This window comes from Solea senegalensis, linkage group LG3 (genome assembly GCF_019176455.1).
Source record: "Solea senegalensis isolate Sse05_10M linkage group LG3, IFAPA_SoseM_1, whole genome shotgun sequence".
NCBI lineage: Eukaryota > Metazoa > Chordata > Actinopteri > Pleuronectiformes > Soleidae > Solea > Solea senegalensis.
This window is the reverse complement of record NC_058023.1, coordinates 6,630,263-6,641,795: the sequence shown is the minus strand read 5'-3', so window position 1 is coordinate 6,641,795 and position 11,533 is coordinate 6,630,263. Positions and strand designations below refer to the sequence as shown.

General features: G+C 42.8%; 2 protein-coding genes and 1 long non-coding RNA gene across 21 annotated transcripts in view; all 3 read left to right on the top strand.

Annotated features, from left to right (window-relative positions):
- LOC122766468 (calcium/calmodulin-dependent protein kinase type II delta chain) overlaps window positions 1-11,533 on the top strand; it is a 557,529-nt gene that overhangs the window by 295,964 nt on the left and 250,032 nt on the right. The window lies entirely within an intron of this gene.
- LOC122766485 lies at window positions 597-5,706 on the top strand. The gene is made up of 2 exons (XR_006360071.1): window positions 597-1,715; window positions 2,438-5,706. It is a non-coding gene; the product is annotated as an uncharacterized LOC122766485 (long non-coding RNA).
- The window catches only part of actn3b (actinin alpha 3b), a 33,401-nt gene continuing 28,513 nt past the window's right edge, over window positions 6,646-11,533 (top strand). The window contains exon 1 of the mRNA XM_044021327.1: window positions 6,646-7,034. Coding sequence (XP_043877262.1) covers window positions 6,900-7,034 — 135 coding nt within the window. The 5' untranslated portion in view covers window positions 6,646-6,899. The remainder of the gene's footprint in view (window positions 7,035-11,533) is intronic.

Sequence of the window (11,533 nt, the reverse complement as noted above, 5' to 3'; positions counted from 1 at the left end):
ATGAGGGTTTTTGGGGGGGGCGACACGTGTTCAGATTCTTGAGCATGCATGAATGCATTTGATCTGCGGCCGTTTCTCACACTAATTAGCGCTCGCGTGTTGATTTGTTTGTCGCCTCTGCCACAGTTTTAACGCGGACGGCCGTGGGACTTCTTTTCTTTGCTTTGACTGGCTTGAGCTCCTCTCGTGTCCTTCCTTTCTCTCTAATTATGCCCACAGCAAAAGCATCCAGTGATACCAGGTCTGAACGGGGGCCTTAGTTTCATATCACAGTGTTTCAATAAAAAGCCACAAATGGGGCCTCACAGGTTCTGGTTATAAAGCAGAAGTAATAGCACCAATGATGTGAGAGATGGGGCAGTGTCTTCCAGTTGCCCCTTCTTTACCCCACTACCAGACCTGCTCGGATTGTAATTGCCAAAACGTTGTGTTGTCTGTCTTTGAAACGGTGGTTGTTTAATCCGATCGGTGGCGTTTGTCAAAGCTTGCCTCACAAAAACTCCACCTATCTGCTTCTACAATCACTCTTTTATTTGTGCAGCTACTATTTGACAACGGTCTGATGCACACACAACCCCCTCCTTTCTGAGCTCACCTCCTCCCCCTGTGGTTTTTAGTGCTTCAGTGACTTTTGCATTTCACAGTGTAACCTTTCTGTGTCGTATATACAAACACATACCAGTTGCATCCTTTGTAGAACTACGTGGTTTGCGGAAAAAAATGTCTTGTTTGCCATGTTTGAAAACCATATTTTATAGAGAAGTATTTTAATTTTGCCTCTTTTTTTTTTATTTTTTTTTTTAGGAAAAGTCAAAATAATTAAAAAAAAAAAAATAGGAAAGAAAACGAAAAACAAAAAACGCATGCTTTTTATGGAGAATAATGTATACTACTACACACCTTATTATAATAAAGAATGTTTGGCTGACTATTGTGACAAAAAGACAGCAAAGGGTTTGGACATTTCCCCTTCTTCTTCTTGTTTATGTTGTTCTTCTCTACTATTCTGTTTCTCTTGTGTAAAATGACCACCAGACCCATTTGACTGGGGACCCGGGGTGGAGACAGGTGTAGATGTTGGCCGCAGCTTTGCTCTCTTTGGTCGGGGTAAGTGCGGGTTGGTGCTCCTTTCTCTCCCCAGCCTCTCATGATGTTTGCAAACTGGCAGAGAAAGAAAAAAAAAAAGGTTTGCATTTCAGTGGTGAATTCTGGCAATCACAGGTGTCCTTTAATACTTTTATTTTCATGCAAAAAAAAAAAAGGACAAAAATCACGTTGAGAGCTGGGGAGAGGCACACAGATGGAATGGCTTGGGTGCATTTTGATCTGTGGAGCCGTCCTGTTCCTGGGGGTTGATGGGTGTGCGTCTGGTCTGGTCTGGTCTCCTCCCTGCTCCACCAAATCCCGCCCCCTCCCTCCCTCCCTCCCTCCCTCTTCTCGTGTGTCTTTGTGTCCACTCTACTCTCAGACCTGCATGTGTGATCATCTGTAACTTTGCCGCAAAAAAAAAACAAACAAACAAAAACAGAACACACAAAAAGCCCCGACAGTCCAGCTCTGAACTAACTATCTCAACTGAATTAGGTCACCGTGCCACCTGGAACGGGCAGCGAGCAGCCTTGTGTTTGGCAGCGTGGGGACAACTTTTATCGCAACAACCAACGCAGCGGGAACTTGTTCTCTCTCTCCTCCTCCTCCTCCTCTTCACCACCAAGGTAAATGAACAAAGCAAGCAAACAAAAACAACAAACAAACAAAAAAAAAACACTGACCCCCTCCTCTTCCCACCTGCCGACCCCCATCCTTTGACTGTGCCTTGACAAAACTTTTCCCTTCCTCCTCCTCCTCTCCCTTTGCCATCACCACCACCTTCCCCCCCTCTCCTCCACCCTGCTCCGTAACTCCTCCTCCTGCCACACCTAAACCCTTCTCCTCTATGGGAGTGGCGGCTGGTGGGTGGGGTTGGGCGTACACCCGGCCCCCCTCCGCAGTCAAGACGCGACTCCTCTGAGTCGCATCAGACTGATTTGTCCTGCTGGTGTCTGAGCCGAGTAAAAGGAAGTGTGTGTGTGTGTGAAACAGGAAGTGAGCTTAGCACAATGCGGACACGCCCACCCACCCTCCCCTTTTGCCCGCTAGTCAACACCTCTCCACCGCCGTATTCGCCGCCCTCACTCCCCTCGCCCCCGTCCTTCCTTCCTTGCTTTCCTGTTCCTTCCTCCTCCTCCTCCTCCATCCCCACCTTACTGTGCCTATCCACCTTTCCGCCGTTCACACACACAAACGCACAGCGCTTTTTCTTCCCCCGCCGCCACCGCCGTCGCCACGTTGGATCTGGGTTCGTGGCTCTGGCTCGGAACTCAACTTCCCAGAACCACCCACCTGACCCAACCTCTCCCACCCCCACCCCGACCCCCGTCCTCCTTTGTTACCGTAGAGGCGTGCCCATGGACAGTGTATGTGTGGACTCAGAGGGACTTCAGTGATGGACGAGTCGCTTTGCTGAGTGCTGTGGTTTTTGCTCGGCACGGCTGTGAAAAAGGGATCTTAGCTTCAATAGAGAATCAAAATCAAAAACACTCAACCTCCACCTGCAGAGGTTAACAATTTCCTAACCCTCGCAATCCCTCGCAGCCTGTGCGCCAATCAGAAACGTCCTATAAGATACGGCCGGGGTGTGAGGCCAGTCTGACCTGTAGATTCTCATCAATCTCAGGGTTCCTATAGGACTTCTCTGGGATGGCGGCTCTGTTTCTGTAATCCCTGCGATCACCTGGGACTGGCTGGATATGTGTTCTGTGCGTGTTCTTACCTGGTAAGATTGCGCTTGTGCTGAGGCGGAGAGCTTTAACCGTCGCGCGCGAACGCGACAGCTGTGGGATGCAGTCGAGACAAAGAGGGGCTTTGTCTTCTGCCTAACAAAGAAAAGGAAAAATGGTAGAAGGAGTGGAATGAATTAAAAAAAAAAATGAGTTGAACATAAGGTGAGTTGACAGAAAACTCTGCTCCTAACCCCACTTTCCTGATCTTGGAGGATGTTTTTGTTGAATGCAATAATACATTTCTCACTCCAAAAAAGGTCCTGTTTATTATCATAGTGAGTCCTGATGAGTGACGCTGCTTTGCCTCTTTAGCCAAGTTCACACTATGCGACCTTCAGAGTCGGAGGACCGCGTCGGTCATAAAGACACGTTTTTTGAAAACAGGTTCGTTCATACTACGCGCATCAGCAACCGTCAGGTACTGCAAATGTTTCTCCACCGCCAATCAAGAGCTGATTGTGACGAATAGCTCAATCTTATCTTTTGTTTTTTTTAGATATGTAGATATTACATGACCACAAGATGGTCATTTTCATCTTTGTTTGTCGTTCCAGATTGAGTAGATTCTTGGCCTCCATGATCAGGACATGCTTTTTTTCCCACCATATGTTGTTCCTCCTTTCACCACTCTCCCAAATCCTCACTATAAAGGTTAATTCAGCTCAGCTGCTTGTGCGTCTGGGCTTCCTGTGCTTGGGTGAATGCAGCCACGCATCTCTGAAACCCCCGCCTCCTCTGTACTGACAGCTAAAGCTCGCTGCGGCCTCCTCCCTACTTCTTACTCCCTCCCTCCCGCCTTCCCTCCCAGATGTTCTAGTCTGTGTGTACACACCTTTTTGTTTTGTGTTGTTCTGGCGGGATTCCACAGGTTTATCAGCTGAGACGCACAAGTATGCAGCTCTGGGCGTTCACCTACTGCTGTTAGGTTTGAGCACAAACTCGCGAGCCTTGTTTCTTCTAAGTGATACTGTTCCGCTCAGTTCGGTAAGCTAAACGCTCAAAGGGTTGCGAAGGGCACCAAAACCCATGAATCTGTATCGTCGCTTGGTACGTAACGGGTGACACAAATTCCTGCGTTAGGCACGGGTGGCGTTTGGTCCTAGAGGTAGCTATCGGAGATTATTAGGACCATGTCTGTCATGGCTGACGACATAGCAAGAGTTGCTAATCTTGCTAAAGAGTCGGCAATGTCCGCCATTGTTGGCTGCCAGCTGCAGCTAAACGCATGCATTTGATTTGAGTATCCTTGCGTACCCTTTTCCATGCCCCTACCAGGTACATGTGCGACGCAGGCTACACACGCTCTGTAGTGGAAATGCAAACCAGAATCAAAGTTTACCATTCCCAACAGTATGACTTGGTGGAAACACATAACAATTGCCTTTTGGTTTAATCAAGTTTCATTCATGAGTGTTTTAGTTATTCTAGCACAGATGTCAGACTCTACCGCTGTTGGACCTTCAGGTAAAAACACCAGCAGTAGAGTCCTACCTCAGCCTTACCTCAGGGTGTGGACTCAACATGAATCCTACTGAATGCAATACAGTCTGACACAGCATCGCTGCATTCATTCATTCATTCATTCGTTAGCCTTCCTCCAGTGTTCGGTCTAAGACTCTATCTTGCTGCTTCAAGACCTAAAGGTCTCCACGCCGAGTATCTGTACTGCTGATCACCACGTTCATTGGTTATTGAAGGGTTTTATTCAACTTAGTCATGCCATGTCAAAAATGACCACCATAGGAAATGAATGGGTCTTCATAATGTTCCTCCAATAACGTCTAACGGTTCGCTTGACAGACTTCACACGATCGATTTGACATTGTTGGGATGAGGAATGCTAGAGAAAGTGGTGGAAATCGCTAAAAGAGAGAGGCTTATGCCAATCTTAATCTCTAAACTCAAGATTAAGGCTAAATACCAGCACAAGACGGGTGTGTAGAAGGTCTTTGAAGAAATAGTTCAAGAGGGCGTGAAACCAAGAGGTAAACGTAGTCCGCCAACAACTCAGCGGGTCCTGGCCGTCAACCAGTCCCCACCAGTCTAATTTCCTCCGCCGGAAAGCCTCGCTGTTACCCAGGGCCGCGTACACTAAATACTCTATGCGCTTACTCGTTTGGCGACCTTTGACCTAGCATAGTCTTGGTGAGATCTTATGGAAACAAGCCGAGCACAATATTTTGTCAAGTTTGTCAAGTGCCTTTTTATGTATTGACTGTCGTCGACTGTCACCTGCTTAGGACGACACGTGCTTTTGTTCCACTTAATGTAAGAGCAGGTTAAGTGCCACCAGGAACACTGGAGAAAGGCTTAATACATGTTTTGTTTTTTGTACTAAAAATGTGCAGTGGTGTTGTATTGGCTTGTATAATATCCTGACTGTAGAGGCCATGTCTTGTCTTTTTCTGTGGTCCAAATGTTCCTTTTTATATGATCAGACCTCTTTATCGCGTTGACGGTGATCGACGTTTGAAATCCCCTCAGCTCGTTAGCAGCGTGCTGATGTAAATACATAAAAGCGGTGTTCGCGGAGAAGTAGCACAGTCGGCGTCTAAAGCGTCAGTCGTCAAGTGGGTTAATGAACCGAGCTGTACTTACACGTAAAAAGCCCGAGTAATTACAACGTACAGCAGTTTAGTTTCCGGGTGACAGAGTTACTGCGTCACCGACCTGTACCTGCTCATTTCAAGCAAATTAGCTCAAGCTGAATTTTTATATTTGATGAATGTTGTCATGTTTACTGTGTTTATCACACGTCCTGACATAATTGTAAATGATACAGTCTGCTTGTGTATAGCATATATTTGCCTTTTAATGTGTATTGTCCATTGCCGAGTCATTCATTTGCATGCAAATCCTGAATAAATCCGTTTTTTTAATCTCATTTAAGTGCCTCGATCTCTTTTATTATTGCAATTCAATTTCTGAACTAAATGAATGTTACTATAGTGCAATGCATTGAATGGCATTTTTATGATAATACAGTCTTACTTCTGCAGTGATTACAATGAAAATGACACCAGGGAGGGTCATTTTCAACTTTATAATGTGGCAATTATCTATTTTTATATCATAAATAACAAACATTTGCATGTGAATGTATTACACTGATGGTAGACTATAGTAATACTGCTCTTAACAATAAAAATGTCCCTTTTGTTGGATTATCTTATCTTACTGTAACTGTATCTTACCATATTATGCCATGTATGTAACTGTATCTCATCTTATTATGCCATAGCTGAATATTTTAGCTTATATCTTACTGTCACTGTAAATATCTTCTCTTACAGTATTATGCCATATCTTACTCTAATCTTAATATTTTCTTACTATTATCTATCTTATTGCTCTGTAGTGTTTGCCATTTCATAATAGACAGTTACAACTATACATTTACCTGCATGCCGTATCTTCAGCAGTGTGGAATGAGGTGGTTTGAGTCTTTGCACTCGCAGACCAAGGGCTCTTTTGCCTGGAATCACATAATAATAACAATAAAAGTAGTTATTAATACTTTGATTTTAATTCTGTAGAGTGATGATTTTTTTTCCCCCCAGATTTACTTCTTTCATCACTGTTTTTGGGTGAAGTGGTCTGGGTTTGCCATTGAGGATCACTAACAGCGACAGGTGCACCGCACAGGCCATAAAAACCTCGCTGCGGCAAGGGGGCGTAATTGGCATCCACGCCGGCCATTCACAGGCCCCGCTGCCCCTGCTCGGGGGACACCACCCCGCCTTTGACGCCTTTTTAGGGTCAGAACCTGATACCCAAGCTATCGGTTCCCATACTTATTCGGGTGCGGTCACGTGTGCCACTTTTGACCAGGAAAGGAGCACCGGCCAGCAGGGTCTTCTGGTAGTGGGAGCACCACCTCCGCACAGGCACCTCGCATCAGTGGAGTCTGGTCTCTGCAGCCCCCAACTGTCTCTCCCCCCCTCAAAAGCGAGACCCCTTTTGTCTCAAGGAGGTTCTTGTCCTCACGGCGTCGTTGTCGTTCCCACTGCTGAAGCTCTCTTTTTTTTTTCTTCACTATAAGAGGGGGACCTGAGAAGTCCTGACAGAGGCGGCACCATGACAGCTGTCGAAACCCATATCACATACAGCAACTCCTATACGATCACCCAAGAAGAAGCGTACATGACTCAGGAGGACGACTGGGACAGGGATCTGCTGCTGGACCCCGCCTGGGAGAAGCAGCAGAGGAAGGTAAGGATCTGTGGAGCTGGAGGCTTTGGAGCAGCTTGTGTCGCCGTGCGTAATTACGCACAGGTTCACCCTATGCCCTCACACTGTTACCTCCTCGTTTAAAAAAAAAAGCTTTCATCACATTAACACGAGAGTTTGGATTGCTTTGTGTATTTGAAGTTTGCAAGTGTGAAGTTTGAAAACAACCTAACAGGAAACTGGACATCTGCGCTGCCGCTGTCCTCCTTGCACCTGGCACTTGAGTCCTGCTGGAAGCTGTATGCGCAGATATTTTAGGCCGTGGAACTGTCTTAGTGTTGTCTTTCAGTTACCCCCGCTTGCCCCGCGAAGACGGTCTAAATATAATACGACCCTCCCCAGTCTCCAGCCTTCATTTAAGTCATAAATTCATATATATATATGTGTGTGCGCTTTTAACAACATTAAACTAACATGCAGCAGAACACACCCCCACATGTAAATGCTGGAACTGAAGAAAACAAAGGCATTTTCTTTATTTAAGTGGCTATTTTAGATCACATAATTAGTCTGTTGTTGGCATGGCTGGGTTACCAAACTGGTCTAAGTGTGGCCCTGCAACGTCCCAAATAACCTACACCCGGGTTTACTTCACATCAGCTGCTTCTACATAATTTAATTTAAAAAAAAAGGCAAAAAACTTGCACAACTGAGGTACAGAAAATATACTATGAAAATAACTAGTCCTCCATTATACAATGTATGGCTCACAGACAAGCAAAGAGACATCTTTAGTCTGACTGACTATAGCCAATTATTTCAATGATCAGTATGTTTAATATGTAATTTATTCAACAAATATGTAATTGCTACTGTTTAAATTATATATATATATATATATATATATATATATATATATATATATATATATATATATATATATATATATATTAAGATAGCCTAATATTCATTTTTTTTGCAGCTCTGTTAGATATATTTTTGTTAATTTTTGCTTAAAACTGTAATAAAATAGGTCGTTTTCAGATTTCTTTCACATAATTGAAGCTGACTGGTCTTGTGTGTCTGATGCGTCCATGTTTGTGCCTGACCTAAATCAACAATATATCCCTCCCCCCCAAAAAATTATTTAACTGTTACAAGAAAAATGGAAAATAGAAAATATGTGGGGGAAAAAGCACCGTATTTATCCTCAAATTATTAGCCGTTTTAAGCTAGCCGGGTGTGGAGGCTAGCAGTTGCCGAGGCAACGTACTGGCCCCGCCCCGGTCTCGTGGAAAAACGAACAGGAGCGTTTAATTAGTAGCTGCAGCTAAAGGACAACTAACAAGGTAAATTACGACATAAACAACATTTGAAGGTTTCAACGCCAGTGTATCACCAGAAATGAACCACCCTGTAACCGCATTGTTTAGTTGGAAAAGCTAAAACGGCTAATACTAATCACACTAACTAGGTTCCGTTTACGTAAATCAGGACGGCGTGACTGTGAGCTAACATGCACCTTGAAACTGGGGACGCTAAATAGACCCCAGCTATTATTAATTTGATTAATATTCACAATGTATTATTATTATTATCATCATTATTTTTACACCTGCGATTTTCTTTTTTCAAAATGGCTGCTAGGCATTGTCCTGGCCAAGTTTAACGTGTGTCTGAATGGCCGCCATGTTGGTTGACCTCATGAGTCATCCTACATCAACACAGATTTCCAGGAGCTTAAGCTGCAGTTGATGTCAATGTTATCTACTTTGTTTTTATATAATTTAAAAATCAGAAACATCAATGATATTAAGGTTAATCTGGACACAATTTAAGGCGTAATTGTGAAAAAATTGCTCAAATGTTCGCACCTGTCATTCAATTGAATTAATTTCTTGTTATGTTTTTGAGCTAGCACTAATAATATTGCATATTACACATGATATTATATAAAAATATGATTTATAGTGGTATTTTGATCAGTTGGCTCCTAGTAAATAAACCGGAAGCCAACGCTTGAGGTGTATGCGTTCATTTTGTGTGGTTAAATTTAAGATGTTGTTAAGAACCGGAAACAAGAATTATACATGAAAACACAATAGAAGAACATGAGATTAATGAAATTGCTTCCTTTTCTACTGCTGTCATTGATTGAGTAGAATTTGGGAAAGCAGGGGAAAAATATTTGCGATATACGTATGTGATAATAACATGATGCAAAAGCACCTTCCTGAAATTTTGTGTTCCTCCACTTTTGCGTATTTTTTACTTGCCTGCCTCTTTTTGTTTTTAGCCATGTTTTGTAAACATTGTGCATTACTTGGGCGACACAGACATTAATATTACGGTATATTTGGAACGTCTTAAACCTGATTGAATTATCAAGTTATGTGTGTGCTGTTATTCTATGAAATATGTCTAATTTATCGCTATATATCTATAATTGATCAATAATAACAAAAACGTCTGATTGATATCTGACTTTTTTTATTTATTTAAGTTTAAGTTTATTTAAACAAAATATTAAATAAACCCACCCATGCCAATACATTTGCACAACTATCAAGTGTCTTAGTTGTATCTTATGAATGTGCTGCTGCAACAAGCATGCCAGAATCTAACCCTAATCTAATCCAATTTGCACTTTTGTGGTGAATTACATCACAGGTCATTTTTTTTAACAGGCATGTTGTTGGCAGAATTGTTCTGTCACTCAAATGTTACCTTCCCTGAATCTGAGGTAGTGTGACAGGCTGAGAGACCTCAACAGATGGTAACAGAGAGAGAAAGAGAGAGAGAGAGAGGGATGGCAAGGCTGGTAGATATACACCCCGGGTTGGTTTCACAGACCCACAAATAAACATCTTCCTAAAAATACTGTTCAACTTGCTCCGCTCTTACTTCACCCCTGTCCTTCTTCTTCTTCGCCTCTTGCTTTCTTCTCGACACTGTCGCTAAACACTTCCACTTTCTTTTTCTCTGGAACTCTCTTGTCATATTTATGTCTTTTCTTAACGTTCACTTAAAGTTTTTATGCTGTCAATCATCTATAAGTAACATGATGAATTAGAACCCCAAGCCCCCCCCATCCTCTCTCTTTAGTCTTCACCTCTCAACCTCCCAGGGGAGTAGGTCATCGTACTCCGTTGCTCTTCTCGGCATGTAAGATCCAGCCTAAGGGGCTGATATCAGCCTGTAAATATAACCCGTGCATCATTTTGAAATGTAATGAATACGAAAGGAAGTCCTCGCGCCACCTGTTCTGCCCTCTGTCCTTGAAATTTCAGTGGAAAAAGCGGCTTGACACTTGACGCAGTAGTAAAAATGTTTGTCAACACACTGTGATGCCGAATCTGATACTGGACATTAGAAATAGTCATGTGTCTGTATGCATTTGAATCTTGACATTGGTGTGTACATATATATATATGTATATATATCCTTATATATATATTTCTATAAGTATTATAGATCGCTGGCTCCATGATTCATGGCTCGGTTTTGGAGCAGGAATTTAATTTAATACGAGTTGGCAAAATAATCGTGTCAGATACTGCATCCAGGGAAGGGTGTCAGGTGGAATTAGACATGAAGGGATGGAGTGATGCGATTTGGCAACATTCACATTACTTTTATCAAAGTAAGTGTAATCCTATCGTAATAAGACGGGGCCTTGCTGGCATTTGTCAGGCAGTTTCGGGGCCAGTTGAGGACAGAAGCAGATGTTTCCACGAACGCTCCAAAGCGTATTGATGTCTGCATCACGCAGATGCTGAGCCGACAGACTGGAGAGGCTTTACACAAGCACATCTACAAGAGAGAGCGCCACAGGATCAATGGCTGTTTAAAGATTAACTCTCTGTGGACGACTGCACTCGCGGGGACGTCGATAATCCTGAACATGTGTAGATAAAGTGGCGTTTTGTTCTGCCAATGACAAAACATCCACGTACTGTGGCTTTTGTGGTCGCAGTAAGTGTTGGAAATATTTAAGAAAACAAGTAGAAAATCTCAACACATTAAAAAGAACATACCAAGTTTAAGAGCTCAGCTGCTAAGTTAACAGCTTTTTACTGCATAGCAGTGCTAAAGCTAGCAACCATAACCTATAAATACACCATTACATAGGTTTTTTTAATCAACAGTCCTTTATGCTCAGCTGACGTGTTAGTCACAGGAAAGCCATAAACACATGCACCAAATGCGTAGGAAATTAGGCCCTCGCTCACATTCAAGTTGGCAAATAGTCACGGAAGTTTGAAAATAGTATTGTTTATTGTAGTACATTGGATTTGTATCTGAGAAGTATTTTTTTATCGCTGTGACTATCACAAAATTGTCCCAACTTTGACTTATATTCACCAAAGTAAGATTGAAGATTGAACTTGGACAAAAACCTGACAGGCATCCTATGTGCACAAGCACATTTATCTTAAATTGTTGTTTAAATATCATGTCAATAACTGTATAGAAAAAGGGACTGATGCGTAATGCTTAGTTTTTCCTCAAGTCACGTTTTAATTAATGAAGATATTCTT